Genomic DNA, 16,736 nt, shown 5'->3' on the forward strand with positions numbered 1-16,736 from the left:
CTGGGAAAAGCACCATTCAATCTGATTTTTGGTATGTTATGATTGTTTTTTTCTAAATGGGGTAAAAGAGTCGTATCTACCCCGGTGTTTGACACATACCTAAACAGTAACCATAATTCAGGCAAAAAGCAGGATACAGTTGATTGTTTCCGCAAGTCAGAAACGCAGATCACAAGCTCCACGTGTCCTCTGTTGTTATATTGTATCAACCCCAGTGTTTGGCACATGGTATAAGCACCTGACTGCCATAACTACATCATAAAACCATAGTTTGATCCAAAATAAGGTTAAATTGAACCAGGATTATTCCATAAATTTTTCAGAAGTTTTTTCCGAGAGCATTGCATCCGAATAATTCCTGTCCCAATGTAAATAGGGGAATCTTTCAAAATCAGCCTCAGTGAAGAGTATTATTGCGGGCTTACGGTGTGAAAAGCACTGTGCCTGAGTGCTTTGGAAAATACGGTAAAGTCGATAGGTGTGATCTTACAATCTGATGGAGAAGACAGGCATAAAAAAAACTTTAGGTACAAGCGTCATATGGAAAGAAACAGGAGACAAAAGGGAAAACATACCTTAAAAACTTTGAACACGGCATCTCAAGAGACCATCATTTTGTGTGTCGAATGTGGCCTGCCTTCTGCCAACCTCTACTCCCATGAACTTCACCGCCCATTATGTCTTCGAATACGGAGGACGGATATATGTTAACATATAATCTAAAAATATGTAAGGCGGTGCCGTGGGGTTGGGGTGAGTCGAATCTCAAATGTCCAAAGGTCACAGATCCAAGTGCGTGGACGCCAAAGGGAGAGTGAGCCAGAGAAAAGAGAGCTTATTCGGGGAAGGCCTCTTGGAGGGGATGTGCCCTTAATAATGCTTTTGAAGGCTGAGAGAGTGGTGTTCTGGTGTATGTGGAGCCGGGGGGGGTGAGTGGAAATAGGTCTGAGGTGAGATAGATGAGATCGGGGCACAGTGAGGAAGCTGGCGCTTGAGTAGAGTGTGCGGGCTGTACTGCAGCAGGAGGTAATAATAATAACGATGGTATTTGTTAAGCGCTTACTATGTGCCAAGCACTTTTCTAAGCGCTGGGGTAGATACGAGGTAATCAGGTTGTCCCACGTGGGGCTCACGGTCTTCATCCCCAGTTTACAGATGAGATAACTGAGGCACAGAGAAGCGAAGTGACTTGCCCAAATTCACACAGCTGACAAGTGGCAGAGCTGGGATTAGAGCCCACGACCTCTGACTCCCAAGCCTGGGCTCTTTCCACTAAGCCACGCCGCTTCTACTTAGTGAAGATCAGTGAAGTGAGGGAGGATGGGGTGAGATGATCGAGGGCTTCTGCACTAGCCAGGTAGAAGAAATAGTTGATAAATTATTCTTTGTTGTCTTTGTTTCAGATTGGTGATAGTGGTTTTAACAAATGACAAATTAAGATCTTTGTTTTATCTCTCCTGGATTATATGTAAGCATATTCCTAAAGTTTTATGAGAAAGGATGGTGCCTTTCTGTAAAATAGGCTTTATATTACTCTAGTTAAAACTCAAGTGTAGTATCAATTCGATATGTAGATTGTACATGTTTTTGTCAGATGACGCTATATGGTTTTGCCTTCAGACCAGTCCATAATGAAGTTAAGCATGAAAACTGAGTATTGACATCTAGTCGATCAAGACCTGCTTTTGTGTGGTCTTTAGGTGCTTGCTGTGTGCCAAGTAATTTTTCTGTAGCACGTGGGTAGATTATAAAATGATCAGCTGAGACCCAATCCTGGTCCCATTCAGTGATCACCTTCTAAGGGGGAGGGAAAGATGGAAATATAATTCTCATTTCACTATTGAGGAAAACTCAGACACAGAGAAGTTGTGACTTATTGCCCCAGGTCACCCGGCATCATCATCAGTGGTATTCATTGAGTGCTTACAGTAATAATAATGCTGGTATTTGTTCAGCTCTTACTATGTGCAGAGCACTGTTCTAACTGCTGGGGTCGATACAGGGTAATCAGGCTGTCCCACGTGAGGCTCACAGTCGTCATCCCCATTTACCAGATGAGGTAACTGAGGCACAGAGAAGTGAAGTGACTTGCCCACAGTCACCCAGCTGACAAGTGGCAGAGCTGGGATTCAAACTCATGATCTCCGACTCCCAAGCCCGGGCTCTTTCCATTGAGCCACAGTATGCAGGGCACTGTGCTAAACACTTGGGCGAGTATAATATTACAAACATTCCTTGCCCACAAACAGGTTTTCAACCTAGAGGGGAAGACAGACATTAATATAGATAATCCTACCTGATGGACTTGAACCTACTCCATTTAAATATATTTGCTAACTCTGTTGTTCTTAACTCTTTTGTTGGTATGGGACTCTCCCAAGAGCTTAGTACAGTGCTCTGCACAAATGGCAGAGCCGGGACTAGAGCCCAGCTTCTCTAGTTTCCAGGCCACGCTCTTTCCACTAGGCCAAGCGGCTTCACGTGTTGCCCCGTGTGCGTTTCCTTAGAAAAAAGTCCGTTGCCTCCCCATCTGATTTTTGTCTTCTGGGGAAGGTGGGAAGTGCCAGGGCTGGCTGGTTATGCTGTAGCTAGGGAAAAGATAGATGATCGAATGGGGAAACTCCCCGGGACCAAGCAGTTGAATAATGTCCATGTCAAGTCCTAAGAGAGCTCTTTAAAATCAAGGTTCTATTCAAGTCCATTATCCACTTGGCATAAAACAGGATTTTTGTCAGCATCAAGGAACTTGCTCCTACGTGAACTGGGCGCTTTAGTGGCCAGGAGGCAGGTGCTGGAGTCAGTTGTGTGAACACTCCACATTGATCATCTGACAGCTTCTGCTTATACCGAACTACAGTTAGATTATTACGTCACGGACCGTAACAGTGCTAACTTGTCCCCCCATTCATTTTTCATAGTTTCAAAAAAGCGCTCCTTTTTGAAGTTATTCAGATACCTTAAGTCTGGTTTTTCACTGATCTTCATCTCCCATCTTCGGCAGAACTATGTTCTGTTAGGATTTTCAGAGCGATTAATTTTTAAATTAAAAATGCAAATGGGTGACACTTTTAGCGGTAGCCTTGTGTAACAGTGACAAAATCTGAAGGACCTCTATAGCTGGTCCGCTTCTAATTAGAAGTTGGTGCAATAAAGGATTTGTCATGTTATAGCCTTTCCCTCAGGTAACATATTTTCACCCTCTCCCTGGATGGGGTCTTCACTGAGTGATAAAACACCCTTTTCGGGACCCGCACCCCTGCTTGGAAAAGATTTTATTTTGTATCAATTTATATGGTTGCCTGTCTTCCCCTCTGGACTGTAAGGTCACTGTGGGCAGGGGTGTGTGTCTGTTTATTGTCACATTGAACTCCCTTCACAGAGTAAGTGCTCAATGAGTGCGATTGACCGACTGACTTTGTCACTAGGGTCTAGACCGAGACTAGGGTCTCACCTTTAGCACCCACCCCGAACCAGAGCAGACACAGCACACTGAGCCTGCACTGTTGTATTGTACATTTTCCTTCCCTGCCTACTCTCCCCTTTCCACTCCCTTACTTAATTCATGTCCACCCCATCTCGTCGCTGAAACGCACTCTGTCTCTCCATTCATTCATTCATTCAACCGTATTTATTAAGCGCTTACTGTGTGCAGAGCGCTGTTCTAAGTGCTTGGGAAAGTACAATGCAACAATAAAGTGTCAGTCCCTGCTCACAGTGAGCTCTCAGTCTAGACGGCGGGGGGGGGGGGGGGGACAGACATCAATACAGATAAATACAATGACAGATATATAAGTGCCGTGGGGCTGGGAGATGGGGGGAAGAGCAAAGGGAAAAGTCGGGGTGACAAAGAAGGGCTTGGGAGATAAAGAAAATATAATATAATGTGTGAGAAAGGCCTCTTGGAGGAAATCAGGAGACATCTAATCATACTTTGGCTGGTACCACAGGATCCGCAAAGCTTGCTTTGCCCGGGCCCTGGCGGTTTAAAAAACATTATGTAGAATGAATTGCAACCTGCAATGTCTTTCTGAAAACTGATTTTTTTTTAAACTGCTTTCTACCTTATGTACCTTTATTGTGCTATTTCCATTTCTAGATGGACTAACTTCAACCGACCCCAGCTCTGATTGGAATGCCCCTGCAGAAGAATGGGGCAACTGGGTAGATGAGGAAAAGGCCTTGCATAGGAAACCACAGGAGCCAGTCCCCAAAGTTCAGAAAGTGAGTAAACTTACTGGTGTGTCTTGTGTTCCTTTAACAAACTAAACATTTCGGATTTCACCCCCACCCCCAAACGGACCCTCTCCGGTGGACAGGGAGGAGCCACCCCTTCCTAGCCCCAGTGAAAACCCAAGAAGCTGCAAGAGCCTATTTTTCTTCTTCAGTCTTGGTCACTTTCTGGCTTCAGGGGGCAGGGTTAAGGGGGCTACTACAGTTCCCCACCAAAGTTTGGGGGCCCTGGTGGTGCCAACCTCAGAGGGGCGATGGCCAAAGCCAGAAAGGATTAGGACTGGAGTTGGAAACAGTGTGCCCTCTGGTTCTGGGGCTTGGCCAGAATTACATTTTTACCTTAGTACTTTGCAAAGATATTGAAAGTGGAAATCTGCTTTCTACCAACCTCTCCATTGCTGTGGCCTTCTTGGTGTCCACCTAACTAAAGGAAGAGAAGGAGCAGGGGGAGATTTCCAGAAGCAGTTCTAAACTGCATCCGTAACCCTCCCCATCTCAACTCTAGCCTAGGCAGGAGAGAAATAGAGCCAATAACTCTTGAGTTCACTATTTCCCAGCCGGATGACCTAGAAAGTGCTCTAGGGCGGCTATGGCACCGGCAGTTAGGTGCCTGAATAATTTCTCTGTAATTTGACCTGAATCTAAGATGTTTTATCCTTTAGTCTCACTTTTTTCTCTACCTGAGGAGGAGCTTGAAGCCAGCAATTACCAATTTCATGATTGGGTGATTCTGGGGCTGTAGTATTAATAGGTTCAGGGGGCAGATGTCAGAGATAAATAGAAGGGACTAGAGTAAGGTCTGGAAGATACACCTCTGATCCCTTTTTCAATTTCCCCCATCCCTCAAACCTTGTAACCGTGGATGTAAAGTTGACTTTGAGATGTGAAGTATTTTATGTGATGAGTTTAAGTTCCTGAAATAAATAATTTCCATTTCCACACTTGAATATAATCCTTTACAGGGAGATCAAGTGTACACTATGCTTGAAGAAACTTAATTGTGGTTCCTAACTTCTCAGTTAACTTTAGCCAAATCATCCTGCAGAATCACGCATGTTTTTTTCAACCTCTCCCAAATTTAATTTCTTGTGAAATGTAAGCCCGTCTTAAAAAAGGAACCGCTGAACCTCTCTCGATTGCAATAGTCAGTCGTTCCATAGTGCAGAGGTTAAGTTTCTGGAAAACCCCACATCAAGGAAAACGCATGATACAGTAGATATATGTCGATCCATCCCGAACGCTTGTGCGCAGATTTTGACGTCGTATTATATTCTGTCTAGATAGGACTGCCAGAAGAGTAGTTCCTAACTCCCTATCAGCACTTTACCCAAAAGGAGTAGTTTAAAGCACACATTATGAAATAATGGAGTTTATTCTGTACTTATATATGTGGCTGTTAGAAACTTCAGTTAATTTTCCGGAATGATTAATCATCATCAATCCCCATATAATAACAACTGGCACTAAACACTATGTGTCAAGCATTGTATTGAAAGCACTAGGATATATACAAAATAATCAGGTCAAACACAGTCCCTGTCCCATGTGGGGCTGACAGTCTAAAGGGAGAAAGAACAAGCATTTCGTCCCCTTTTTATAGATGAGGAAACTGAGGTACAGAAGAATTAAGTGACTTAAACACAATCACGTAGGGGGAGCCGGGCTTGGAACCCAGGTGACTCAGGTCATTTTCATTCAATAGTATTTATTGAGCGCTTACGATGTGCAGAGCACTGGACTAAGCGCTTGGAATGAACAAGTCGGCAACAGATAGAGACAGTCCCTGCCCTTGGACGGGCTTACGGTCTAATCGGGGGAGACGGACAGACGAGAACGATGGCAATAAATAGAGTCGAGGGGAAGAACATCTCGTAAAAACAATGGCAACTAAATAGAATCGAGGCGACGTACAATTCATTAACAGAATAAATAGGGTAATGAAAATATATACAGTCGAGCAGAGGAGTACAGTGCTGAGGGGAGGGGAAGGGAGAGGGGGAGGAGCAGAGGGAAATGGGGGGAAAAGAGGGTTTAGCTGCGGAGAGGTGAAGGGCAGAGGGTAGAGGGAGTAGAGGAAAAAGGGGAGCTCAGTCTGGGAAGGCCTCTTGGAGGAGGTGAGTTTTAAGTAGGGTATTTGACTCCAGCCTTTGTTCTTTTCAGTAAATCATGCTGTTTCTCACCTATCCACTGGGTAACCCATACCGCCTGCTCCTTCCTGCAGCCCACTTTCTAATCATTTCGATACTTTATGGAAGCCCATCCAGACAGGAAGCGCTTGAAAATCCTGTCGATCCATTCTCATAGTTATAATAGAAGTTTGGGGAGCTGGCAAATCAGAGGAAACTAAAAACTGGTTCGGGAGAATGTTGTAAAAGAAAGTTGGTGACATCTTTGATTTGGGAATTTTGAATTAGATTTCAGATGATAAAGAAAAGGCAGAGGTAACTCTTCAAAGCTCTACAGATGGAAAGTCTAAAAAGAAAAAGAAGAAGAAGAAGCAGCCCGGCGAAGATGCTAGCTCTCCAGCACAGGTGAAACAGAGCACAGTAGTCAGTTTGCTTAGTATAGGATGTAAACTTTATTATTTTTGAGCTGACTAGCACCAGAAGGGTTTTTAATGACTCTCTGAAGGCTAGCTTTTTGAATCTTCTGATAGGGCTACGGTATTTAGAGCTGCCTCCTCTTTTCCTAAGTTTGGCCCAAGCTGCCTGAATCGTGCTGGCTCATCTTGAAATCATTAGTTTTTGTTGATTCATTCATTCAGTAGTATTTATTGAGCACTTACTATGTGCAGAGCACTGTACTAAGCGCTTGGAATGAACAAGTCGGCAACAGATAGAGACAGTCCCTGCCATTTGACGGGCTTACAGTCTAATCGGGGGAGACGGACAGACAAGAGCAATGGTTGATCTGAGATATGTACTGTGGCTAAACTAAGAAATATTCCAAATTGCAAATTATGTATATAGAGATGAAAGGGAAAGCAAGTTGGATGTATTGCAAGCCTCCTTTTATTTAATGGTACTTAAGCACTTACTATGTGCCAGGCACTGTACTAAGCGCAAGGGTAGATCCAAGATTGTCTCATTGGACATAGTCCCTGTCCCACATGGGTCTCACAGCCTTAACTCCTGTTTTACAGATGAGGTAACTGAGGCACAGAAAAGTGAAGTGACTTGCTCAAGGTCACACAGCAGACAAGTGGCGGAGGTGGGATTAGAACCCGGGTCCTTTTCGCTTGGAGGCCCGTGGTCTATCCAGTAAGCCACACTGCATCTCTCTTGAGTGTAAAGTATTGTACTAAGTGCTTGAGAGTGCAACAGAAGCAAAACATACATTCCGAAACTTCATGGATATAGAGTGAAGGCAGGCAGATATAGATAGTTTTCTGTCTCACTCGCTCATTTTCACAACACACACACACATGGAACAAGAAGGAAAATAGAGATACAGCTCATAACAAAAATAAGCAAAAAATAAATGCAATAGAATAAATCATTTTCGATCCATTGCCTCCACTCATATTCAGAGGGTTCTAGTGAGGAAGAAAGAGGAAAGTGCAAAACAGTCTTTATCTTACTTGAAATTACCAGTGCAGAATTTTGCAGCTCAGGTTCTTTTTTCAGGTGTGGTGGTTTTTCTGTTGTGTTTTGTTTTAAATCACAGTTAATTGAAGGTTCAAATCTTCATTGATGTAATGCTTAGGAATCTAAAAGAAAACAAATTAAATATTAAGCATATGTTAAAGTGAAATTATGAAACCAAAGGCCTGGACATTTAGTTTGTGATTTGGGGAAATGTATATTTACTGATCAGCCTTTTGGAGACAGCAGTCAGGCCTGCTACAATTGATTTGATTTGGTGTATCACCATGCCAGACCCGCAGTGGGAATCAAGTATCAGTAACTTCCATTCCCCTGCCTATCACGGGGAATAGATTTTATTGGATTGGGGGTAATTTTTTGTTCCTAATGCTATAAAATATGTCTAAGATATTGGAATATGTTTTTAAAAAATTCCAACCTTTACTAGGATCAGAGAATATGATTTAGGAAGTAAAAAGTGAATTATTGGAGGGCGCTTACTGTGTTTTTCTCTACAGGACACGGAGGAGGTGGAAAGAAATACTAGAAAAAACCTCCAAGAGAATACTTCCAAAGTCAAACCACCACAGGAGAAACCTTTGAAGACCAAAAGCACTCGTGATCCAGCTAAGGTTCGATTGAATCGAAAGTAATGTGTTAAAGAGACTCGATAAGTAAAAGGAGTCGCTTGCTCAATCAGTCAGGACTATTATACACCTGAGAGTATTAGTAGACTCGATCCCTGCCCTTGAGTAGTTTGCAATCCAGCAGACTCTCACCCTGTGAAAAGAGGGAGCTGGCCTGAGAGGCCTTTAGGATGCTGGCCTCTCACTTTCTGAATTAACAAAATGTGAAAAATTGTATGAAAGAGTAATAAGCTGAATTTCCTCTATGGAATGTAACAGGTATGTGGAATTCGGTTTCAGAGAAACAGATTTTCTCCCAAAGATACACTGTAGTGGATGGTACTAACGCTGCTGTAGGAGGGGCCCGAGAGAAACATTTTACCGCTCCCGAAAGAAGTATTTGGAGAGAAATGTCAGGATCTTGATTTAAATTTAAGAGCTGTAAAGGTAATTGCTATTTGTCTAGGAGCTTTTAAATTTAACACCGTGAAATAACCTGTCAAGCGCTCTTCTAAGCACTGGTGTACAAGTTAATCCGTGTCCTGGTTCTAAGTAGGAGGGAGAACAAGCGTTTAATCCCCGTTTTACAGATGAGAAAACTGGGGCACAGGGAATTTAAGTGGCTTGCCCCAGGTCAAACAGCTAGCAACTGTCTGCTGCGATTAGAACTCAGGTCTTCTTATTCCCACACCCATGATCTCTTGCCTGGGCCACGTTTCTCCTCTGTTGGTTATGTTCAGGAATTGATTCATTTGTATTTTCCCTTGTTTTTAGTAATTAATTTACTAAATTAATCTTGTATGCCATCTTTCATTCAAGCAACGAGTTACTAGGTAAGACTTGGAGGAAGCGAATAGCAGATTATGAATTTAATGAGTAGAATTTACATGACAACTTTTATAAATATGGGGCATGCATCTGGATTCCTTATCCCAGTTTGTGACTAGCTCCTGCTGATCCTGTTGGAGTGCCATTGTTGTGTGCTGCTCTGTTCGTACACCACACTACGTGATCATCATCCTCGATATTTATTTTTCTGTTCAGATCACTGAGCCAAGCACTTGGGAGCGTACAAAGTAGAAGATTCAGTCCCTGACCCCAAGGCGTTTACAGTCTAACAGGAGAGATCGGTGGGCACAGAGAATATTCATATCTCTCCCGTTTGCCCGATTAATCCTCCTCCTGCCCGTTGTTGGGGAGATTTTACTTTTTTTGCTACGGTCTCTGAAGTCGATTGCTTGTGTTCTTGCAGTTTTCCGTACACCAGCTGTTCTCCGAACATGACTCAGTGTTTCAGCTGTCTCTCTTGGATGGCTTAACTTCATTGTAGGAGCTTATCGGTCATCGTCTCGCCACACTGAAAGAGCCAGATGAAACATTTTAGTAGATCCAAGATTGTATACCGCTATTTTGTAAGCTATTACCTTTTCCTTTCAAAATTTTTTATAGCAGCCCATCGGTGGACAGTATATGCTACTAAGGTAGAACTTGGACCCATTTCTGCTTTGCTAGTAAAGTCAAGAGGAATTTTTCAATACACAAAAGAGCCACTTAGACCCCTTACTGCTAAATAGATGTTTTTGTTTATTTCGAGTCAATTTTACACCTTGTTTCCTAGATAGATCACAATCTCGGCAGTTCTTGCCAAAATAAAGGAATCTTATTTACAAATTGTGACCAGGATGCTAACTTCTCACCTAATACAGGACTTAATTTTTGTGTGTGTTTTAAAAAAAAAAAAAAAAACACTCTTCCCTACCTTTTCTTTCTACCTCATCCCTAAGAAATGCACTTTTTGACCATTTACTAAGACTCCCGTAGTTTATGCTCTTGCACGAATGAAGATTTTGCCAGTTACTCTGCTTTAAAACTCTAAATCCAGGAAGAAGGTAAAGCAGAAAAGATGAAATGTGGAAAAAACAAAAGCATTTGAGTTTCCAGACACTTGAGCTTGGACATCTGCCCCCCAAAACATTTGAACTGAGTGGCAGTTTTTGCTTTTTACCAGAGTGTGGGTAATCCTGGCACATACTGTAGAAGTCAACAATTGCCTAAAACCTAACAGGACAAATTAGCGGCAAAAAGGTCAGAGTAGGTGACATTAGGTTATCTGTCCTGGGTTTTCATTTAGGCCGTCTTTCCACTCCCTCATCCTGCCCTCCCAGTTCCCTCCCCCCCTACACACCCGCCTTTCTCTTAGGTTCAGTTGCTTCTCTTAGCTATAATTCATTTAATGGGTGTCTTCCCCAGTAGAATGTAAGGTCTTTGAGGGCTAGTATTGTGTCTACTTCATCTTGTGCTCTCCCAAGTGCTTAGTACAGTGCTGAGTGCAAAGTAAGTGCTTAATAAATACCACTGATTGTTTATTATTGAGCTATTAGAACAATGCTCTAGGTTTCCTCATAACCCATTAGTTTATGAAATTTAATCCCTACAAATAGATCATGTAAACAGTGACAGGAAAATAACTTGAAGTAGTTTGCTCTCATTTGTAATAATAATAACAATGTTGGTATTTGTTAAGCGCTTACTATGTGCAGAGCACTGTTCTAAGCGCTGGGGTAGACACAGGGGAATCAGGTTGTCCCACGCGGGGCTCACAGTCTTAATCCCCATTTTACAGATGAGGGAACTGAGGCGCAGCGAAGTTAAGTGACTTGCCCACAGTCACACAGGTGACAAGTGGCAGAGACGGGATTCGAACTCATGACCCCTGACTCCAAAGCCCGTGCTCTTTCCACTGAGCCACGCTGCTTCTCAAGTTCCCCCCTTGCTCTTTTCATAAGCCCGAACCCTTCCTCTGTCTATGTCACCCAGCTCCTTGGCCTTCAGCTGCCAAACTTTCTATGACGGGTTGGCAGTCCGGTAGAAAATGTTCTTACACATCGTCACAGTTATATCGTCACAGTTTTTCCTTCAACAAAACTTGTCGGGATTTCCTCTACGTTGTGGTCACTTGAACTCTTAGCTTAGTATTGATTTGCCAACCATACCACGTCTGTTGCCCACCCAGATTCGACCTGGTCGCCAGAAATCTTTAGTGCATAAAGGTGGCCACTTTCCTGCTACGTCTCACCTGATTTTTTTTCCCAGTTTATGTTGGAAAACATAACTGATTTTGACGGTGACACTAGGGGCAGCTAAGTGTTGCCTTGGGGCTCAGTTTCGGAGAGGAGATAATGTGGTTTTCTTTCTATTTCCAGTTGAGATCGCTGAACAATAGCCTTCTTCAATTCAGTATTTGACCCTGGAAAGTTCTCTGCTTATTACAGTGCTGAATTATCTGGCCTAGAGTTTTGTTGCACAAGTGTCTGATGAATGTTCGTCTTCCAAACTAGACCGCTGAGACACCTCCACGTGCTGTTTCTACCGAGCCATCCGTAATTTTATCCGTGGGCAGTTCGGACAAGGTCTCCTCCCAAGTGCCACAGAAGCAGGAGAAGAATGTTTCCAATTCTAACGTCAAGCAAAATAGCGTGCCTCCTTGCACAGAGTAAGTTCCATTTACGTGTGTGCCGGTAATTTTATTGCGTCGTTTTGGGTAGCTCCCTTGTCGACTTTTAAAATCATCCCGTGTTCTAGTGAGCCCTAATGTTGATCCTTCACTATTGAGAAGCCTAAACTTTAATACTACATAGCTCATAATTCTGGGATGTGCAAGTGAGAACTCCTCCCCAGTATAGGTGTAACGTGAGGAGAAACCATGGAGATCAGTACAACCAGTATTAGTCAACTTGCCCAGAAACCTGACGACTTCAGCTTCAGCCCTTACCTGTAGGTTGACCCACTTCTCTGATTCTTCCTTGTCTGGCAGTGTCTGGGTTGGAGCTTTGCCCCCGGTCGACCTAGAAATCCCCGGTCTCAAACTACAGAGTGGATGTCTGTGTTATCTGGGTGCCCCCGAGGGTCCTCCAGATATGAGATAACATCAGGGTTGCTCCTGAGCAGACTCTTCAGCTCCTTCCCAGTGTCCGTGTTGGGAGATCCCAGTCTCCAACCACAAAGTGGACGTCTGCGTTATCTGGGTGCCCCCGAGGGTTCTCCAGATATGCGATAACTTGAGGGTTGCCCCTGAGCAGACTCTTCAGCTCCTTCCCAGTGTCCGTGTTGGCACCACAGAACTGACCCTTGAGCAGAACCCACCGCCTCAGGCGGAGGGGTCGGGCAGCATCCACCTGAGTGGCTTTTTCTCAGTCCCGATTAGCAGAACCAGTGGTTGGCCGTAACTGCCTGCTCGTCAGTTCTTCAGACAAGCTCATCCACTCCATGTGGAAATGGTGTTAGCGCTTGTTATTCAGTGGTGGATTGACAAAGTTGACATGAACACTCTCCTCCCTTTCTTCTAGATAGACTTGATATCGATTGCTGGAGAATCGAGTGTCTGATACTATTTTAGAGGAAATAGTTCCCTTGAAACCGACAAACTGGTTTTCCCAAAACAGATTCACATGCGAAACTGTCATTTGTGGACCTGGTATTTGAATGGCGTTTTTGTGAGGGAATGTCTCATGGATGGGTAGAAAGTTTGAAAGTAATAATAATGATAATCGCGGTGCTCCTTAAGTGCTTACTTTGTGTCAAGCACTGTTCCGAGTGCTGGAGTAGATACAAGTTAATCAGGTCGAAAACACTTCCTGTCCAGCATTGCATTCACAGTCTAGGTAGGAAGGAGTAGGATTGAATCCCCATTTTACAGTCAAGGAAGTTGAGGCACTGAGAAGTTAACTGACTTGGCCCTGGTCACACAGCAGACGAGTGGTGGAGACAGAAACCCAGGTCCTCTGACTCCCAGACCCGTGGACTTTCTGCTAGACTACACTGCTTCCCAAGTGTCCGATATATCTAGAGCATTTGCCATGTGGTATAAGATGGAATAGAAATATTATTTAAGCCTTCTCTGTGTCCTAAACTCTGTGCCCCCTGGCTCTCAAACCCAAGAGGTAGGAAGTACAAATGTGCTTCCAGTTGATTAGTTGGCGTCTGTGGACCATTTGTCCCATGGGGAACAGAACGGATTTGGGGTGGGAAGGCCATGACTTTACCTGCTTGCTTCCGATGGAGTAAAAGTTATTACTCAAGGTTTCTACCTGCTAGTTGTCTGGCGTAGAGTGATTTTACAGGGTGAAAAAACTGGATTTTTTTTTAAAAAAAGGAATCAATCAGTGGTATCCTAGATTATAAGCCCCTTGTGGGTAGGCGAACACGTCTAACACTCGATTGTACTCTCCCCCCCCGAGCTCATATACAGTCCTCCTGCACACAGTAAGCGCCGCTCAGACAGAATTGTTGGAATCGATAGACAGACACGTTTCCCCTGACCACCAAAGAGTTTGAGCTGGCCCCTCAACAGGGCCACCCCGGGATCGAAAAGTCACCAGTCTTCCAAAAGTAAGTTTTTTCTAAGCGTTTTTATGGCTATGTCATGTACAAGCACCTTGTCATTAAACTTGTGGTCAGGGGAATGTGTCTGCCAACTCTGTTGTATCGTACTCTCCAAGCACACAGGACAATGCTCTGCGCGCAGCATATGCTCAGTAAATACCTTTAATCATGATGACATTACCCTGTTACCCCACCGGCCAAATGGGACCAACCATTTATTGGGGACCACAGGGAAAATGTATAGTTAAATTGAGCCCCATGAGGGACAGGGACTGTGCTGCCCCGATTATCCGCCGCTTGGCAAATAGCACTTAGTGAGTTCCATAAATAACTAATTAGGCATGAATTTTAAGGTGACTCTATCGTGTGAGTATGTTTTTCTGTTAATCTTTGCTTGTGTTTTGCCGTCCCTTTTAGCCAAGTCTGACAATAGCTGGGAGTCTCCCAAACAAGTAAAAAAGAAGAAGAAAGCCAGAAGGGAAACGTGAATTTTTTTTTTTTCTTCCTGAGTTGGACATGTGTTGGGCAAACACTGTCAAGAAGATTATGCTGTTTATGCAATAATTTGTGAACATGTACAGAATTTTATATAAATTTCAACTGATTTTTAAAACAAAACTGCTGTGAACACAACCATCATTAAAATGGAATCAAAGGAAAGTTAATTTGTGAAATTCAGAGTTCAGCAGAACGTGCTACCATGCTGGAAGACGTTTTGGAGAGTCTGTTTTTTGTTTTTTTTTCATTTGAGAACGGTCTTAATTTAAGAAAAATCTAAATATATCCTGGTTTTATGACAGTGCCCTGTTTACAACAGATTGCGTGCCCTTTCTCATCTGCAGCTAAGAAATAGAGGATTGATTAGAGAGCGGGGTGTCTACAGAATAGTGGGTATTTCTTGCCTCCTTCAGATTGATGCACAGAACCCAGCTACCATTTGAATCGGTTTTCAAGCTAAGTCAAAATGCTCTGATAAGTACATAATCCGCCATACCTTTACACAGTGTCGGTAGCCATGTGTAGTGAAGGGATCGCAAGAACAGACACAGAACCATTCTTTGTCATTTGTGTGGCTAAGCCGTAAGGTTTAAGGAAAAGTGTTTTCAACTAAAAGGTTGAAAATGCAGTTAACACTTGAGAGTAATGGGTTTATGAGTTTATTTTTGATAGCGTATTACATTACTTGAATTGTTCAAAGTACAGGTATACTTTTTAATTAAGAAAACTCAACTGTGGTGTATACGGTCCTATTTGTTTCCTGTTTTTATCCTTTTAAGGTCGGGGCTCATGTTTAACGCTCTTGTCTCATGATCTGAAAACTTTTAGGCTGAATCTAATTCACATTTTTTCCCTTCTGTGCTAGATACTGATTTTTTTTTTTTCTTTACCAGCTCTACTGTTTTCTTGAGGTTTAAAGCTATCTTTGGCTTCGGAAAAATATTCACCAACAAAAATTGGATAGAAAATAGAAGATTAGCATCAGACAGCTTTAATTGACATTGTCAAGACCTCCAGTTAATCAGGAAATACATCTTTTTTACTGCCTTAACCTGTAGTGGTGTAGAATATGCATCTAAATTTCTTGAAGGGGGAATTAGTGGTTTTTATAAGAATTTTTCATGTAAGTATTGCAGTTGTAGTTAATAAGAAACATTTCCCGCTTGAAACTGTATTGGTGGAAATGGTGTGTGAGATGTTTCACCATTTTCAGGCACTGTGTAATTATATCGTATTGAACTGGCAGGTATCTTTGTATCTATAAATAGTGCATGCTCAGCCATGTACACTGTAAATAGCCTTTACCAAACGTGTTTGACAAGGACCATAATTAACATCACTTAGTGAATTGTGAATCGAGAAAAAAAAGCCATGATTTATTTGATGTGACTGGCTTTGTCGTTTTTACGTGGCAAGAGAATGAAATTGTTTGTAACAGCTGTAACCAATGGTACTGATCCAACCATCCAATATTGTCTTATTTTACTTGACTGTGGTTCGGTAGAGTTGACTCGCAAGGCCCGCAAGCGGAATAAGTTGGTTTTAGTGTCGCTGAAGACCAGCCTTATTAATGGACGACTTTCCTAACAGGCGATTACTAACTTTTATACAGGTGTAAACATCTGCTTCAGGAACATGGGCAGGATGTTTACATGTTCAGAAGTTATGTTGCATTCAATGACATTTCTAAGTTGATTTGTTTAAATAAAAGGAGCAAATGGATGGTATTGTTTGTTCTTTGGCTTGAATGGCAAGACAGCATCGAAAGAGGCATTCTGGGTTTTTAAAGAGGTTTTCGAAAGGCTTTAAAATTGGCGTTTCCTAATGGGAGTCTGGAGCCCTGATTGTTTCTCAGTTTAGCCATCTCAAGCTGACTGAGGGGCATCCGGATAGGGCAGGTTGAAAGAGAGCCTGGGAAGTAATAGGAGTGGGCCCGTAGGTCTCTTGGAAAGAAAAATGTGTTTCAAGCACTGGAAAGAAAAATGTTTAATAATAGGATGGTTCCTGTGTTCACTTTCTGCATGCACTGCCTTTTGCGGGCCCATCATTTTGTTTGCTGTCTGCATGCGTGTCGTTGCAGGGGCGGACTGACTCACTTCATACATAATCTAGCCAGTTTGGTAGGTCTTAAATTGCCATACCGCAGGAAATTAACGTCCAACCTTTATTCATTTTTCTGAAAATAGGCTCTGTAATGTGTGAATTTCAGCTAGGAGACTGGGTGTGAATGTCTCTTGAAATTTCATATAAACTCTTCTGGACTGAAATTGTTTTGTTTGTTTTTAAAAAAAAAAACAACGCCATAGCAATATGCTGATTATCCTAATGATTATGGTGGTGGTTCGTTAGGCACTTAGTATGTGCCTGCCACCGTACTTAGCGCTGGGGTAGATGCAAGTTAATCAAGTTGGGCACG

At 42.9% G+C, this 16,736-nt stretch overlaps 1 protein-coding gene across 5 annotated transcripts in view; it reads left to right on the forward strand.

Annotated features, from left to right (window-relative positions):
* The window catches only part of MTDH (metadherin), a 54,652-nt gene extending 38,609 nt beyond the window's left edge, over positions 1-16,043 (forward strand). For all 5 annotated transcript variants that reach the window (XM_029062316.2, XM_029062315.2, XM_029062312.2 and 2 more), the window contains 5 exons: positions 4,097-4,221; positions 6,645-6,761; positions 8,333-8,446; positions 11,779-11,933; positions 14,240-16,043. In XM_029062316.2, coding sequence (XP_028918149.1) covers positions 4,097-4,221; positions 6,645-6,761; positions 8,333-8,446; positions 11,779-11,933; positions 14,240-14,249 — 521 coding nt within the window. In that variant the 3' untranslated portion in view covers positions 14,250-16,043. The remainder of the gene's footprint in view (positions 1-4,096; positions 4,222-6,644; positions 6,762-8,332; positions 8,447-11,778; positions 11,934-14,239) is intronic.
* The last annotated feature ends 693 nt before the right edge of the window (positions 16,044-16,736 follow it).

Source organism: Ornithorhynchus anatinus, chromosome 4, assembly GCF_004115215.2.
Source record: "Ornithorhynchus anatinus isolate Pmale09 chromosome 4, mOrnAna1.pri.v4, whole genome shotgun sequence".
NCBI classification, from domain to species: domain Eukaryota; kingdom Metazoa; phylum Chordata; class Mammalia; order Monotremata; family Ornithorhynchidae; genus Ornithorhynchus; species Ornithorhynchus anatinus.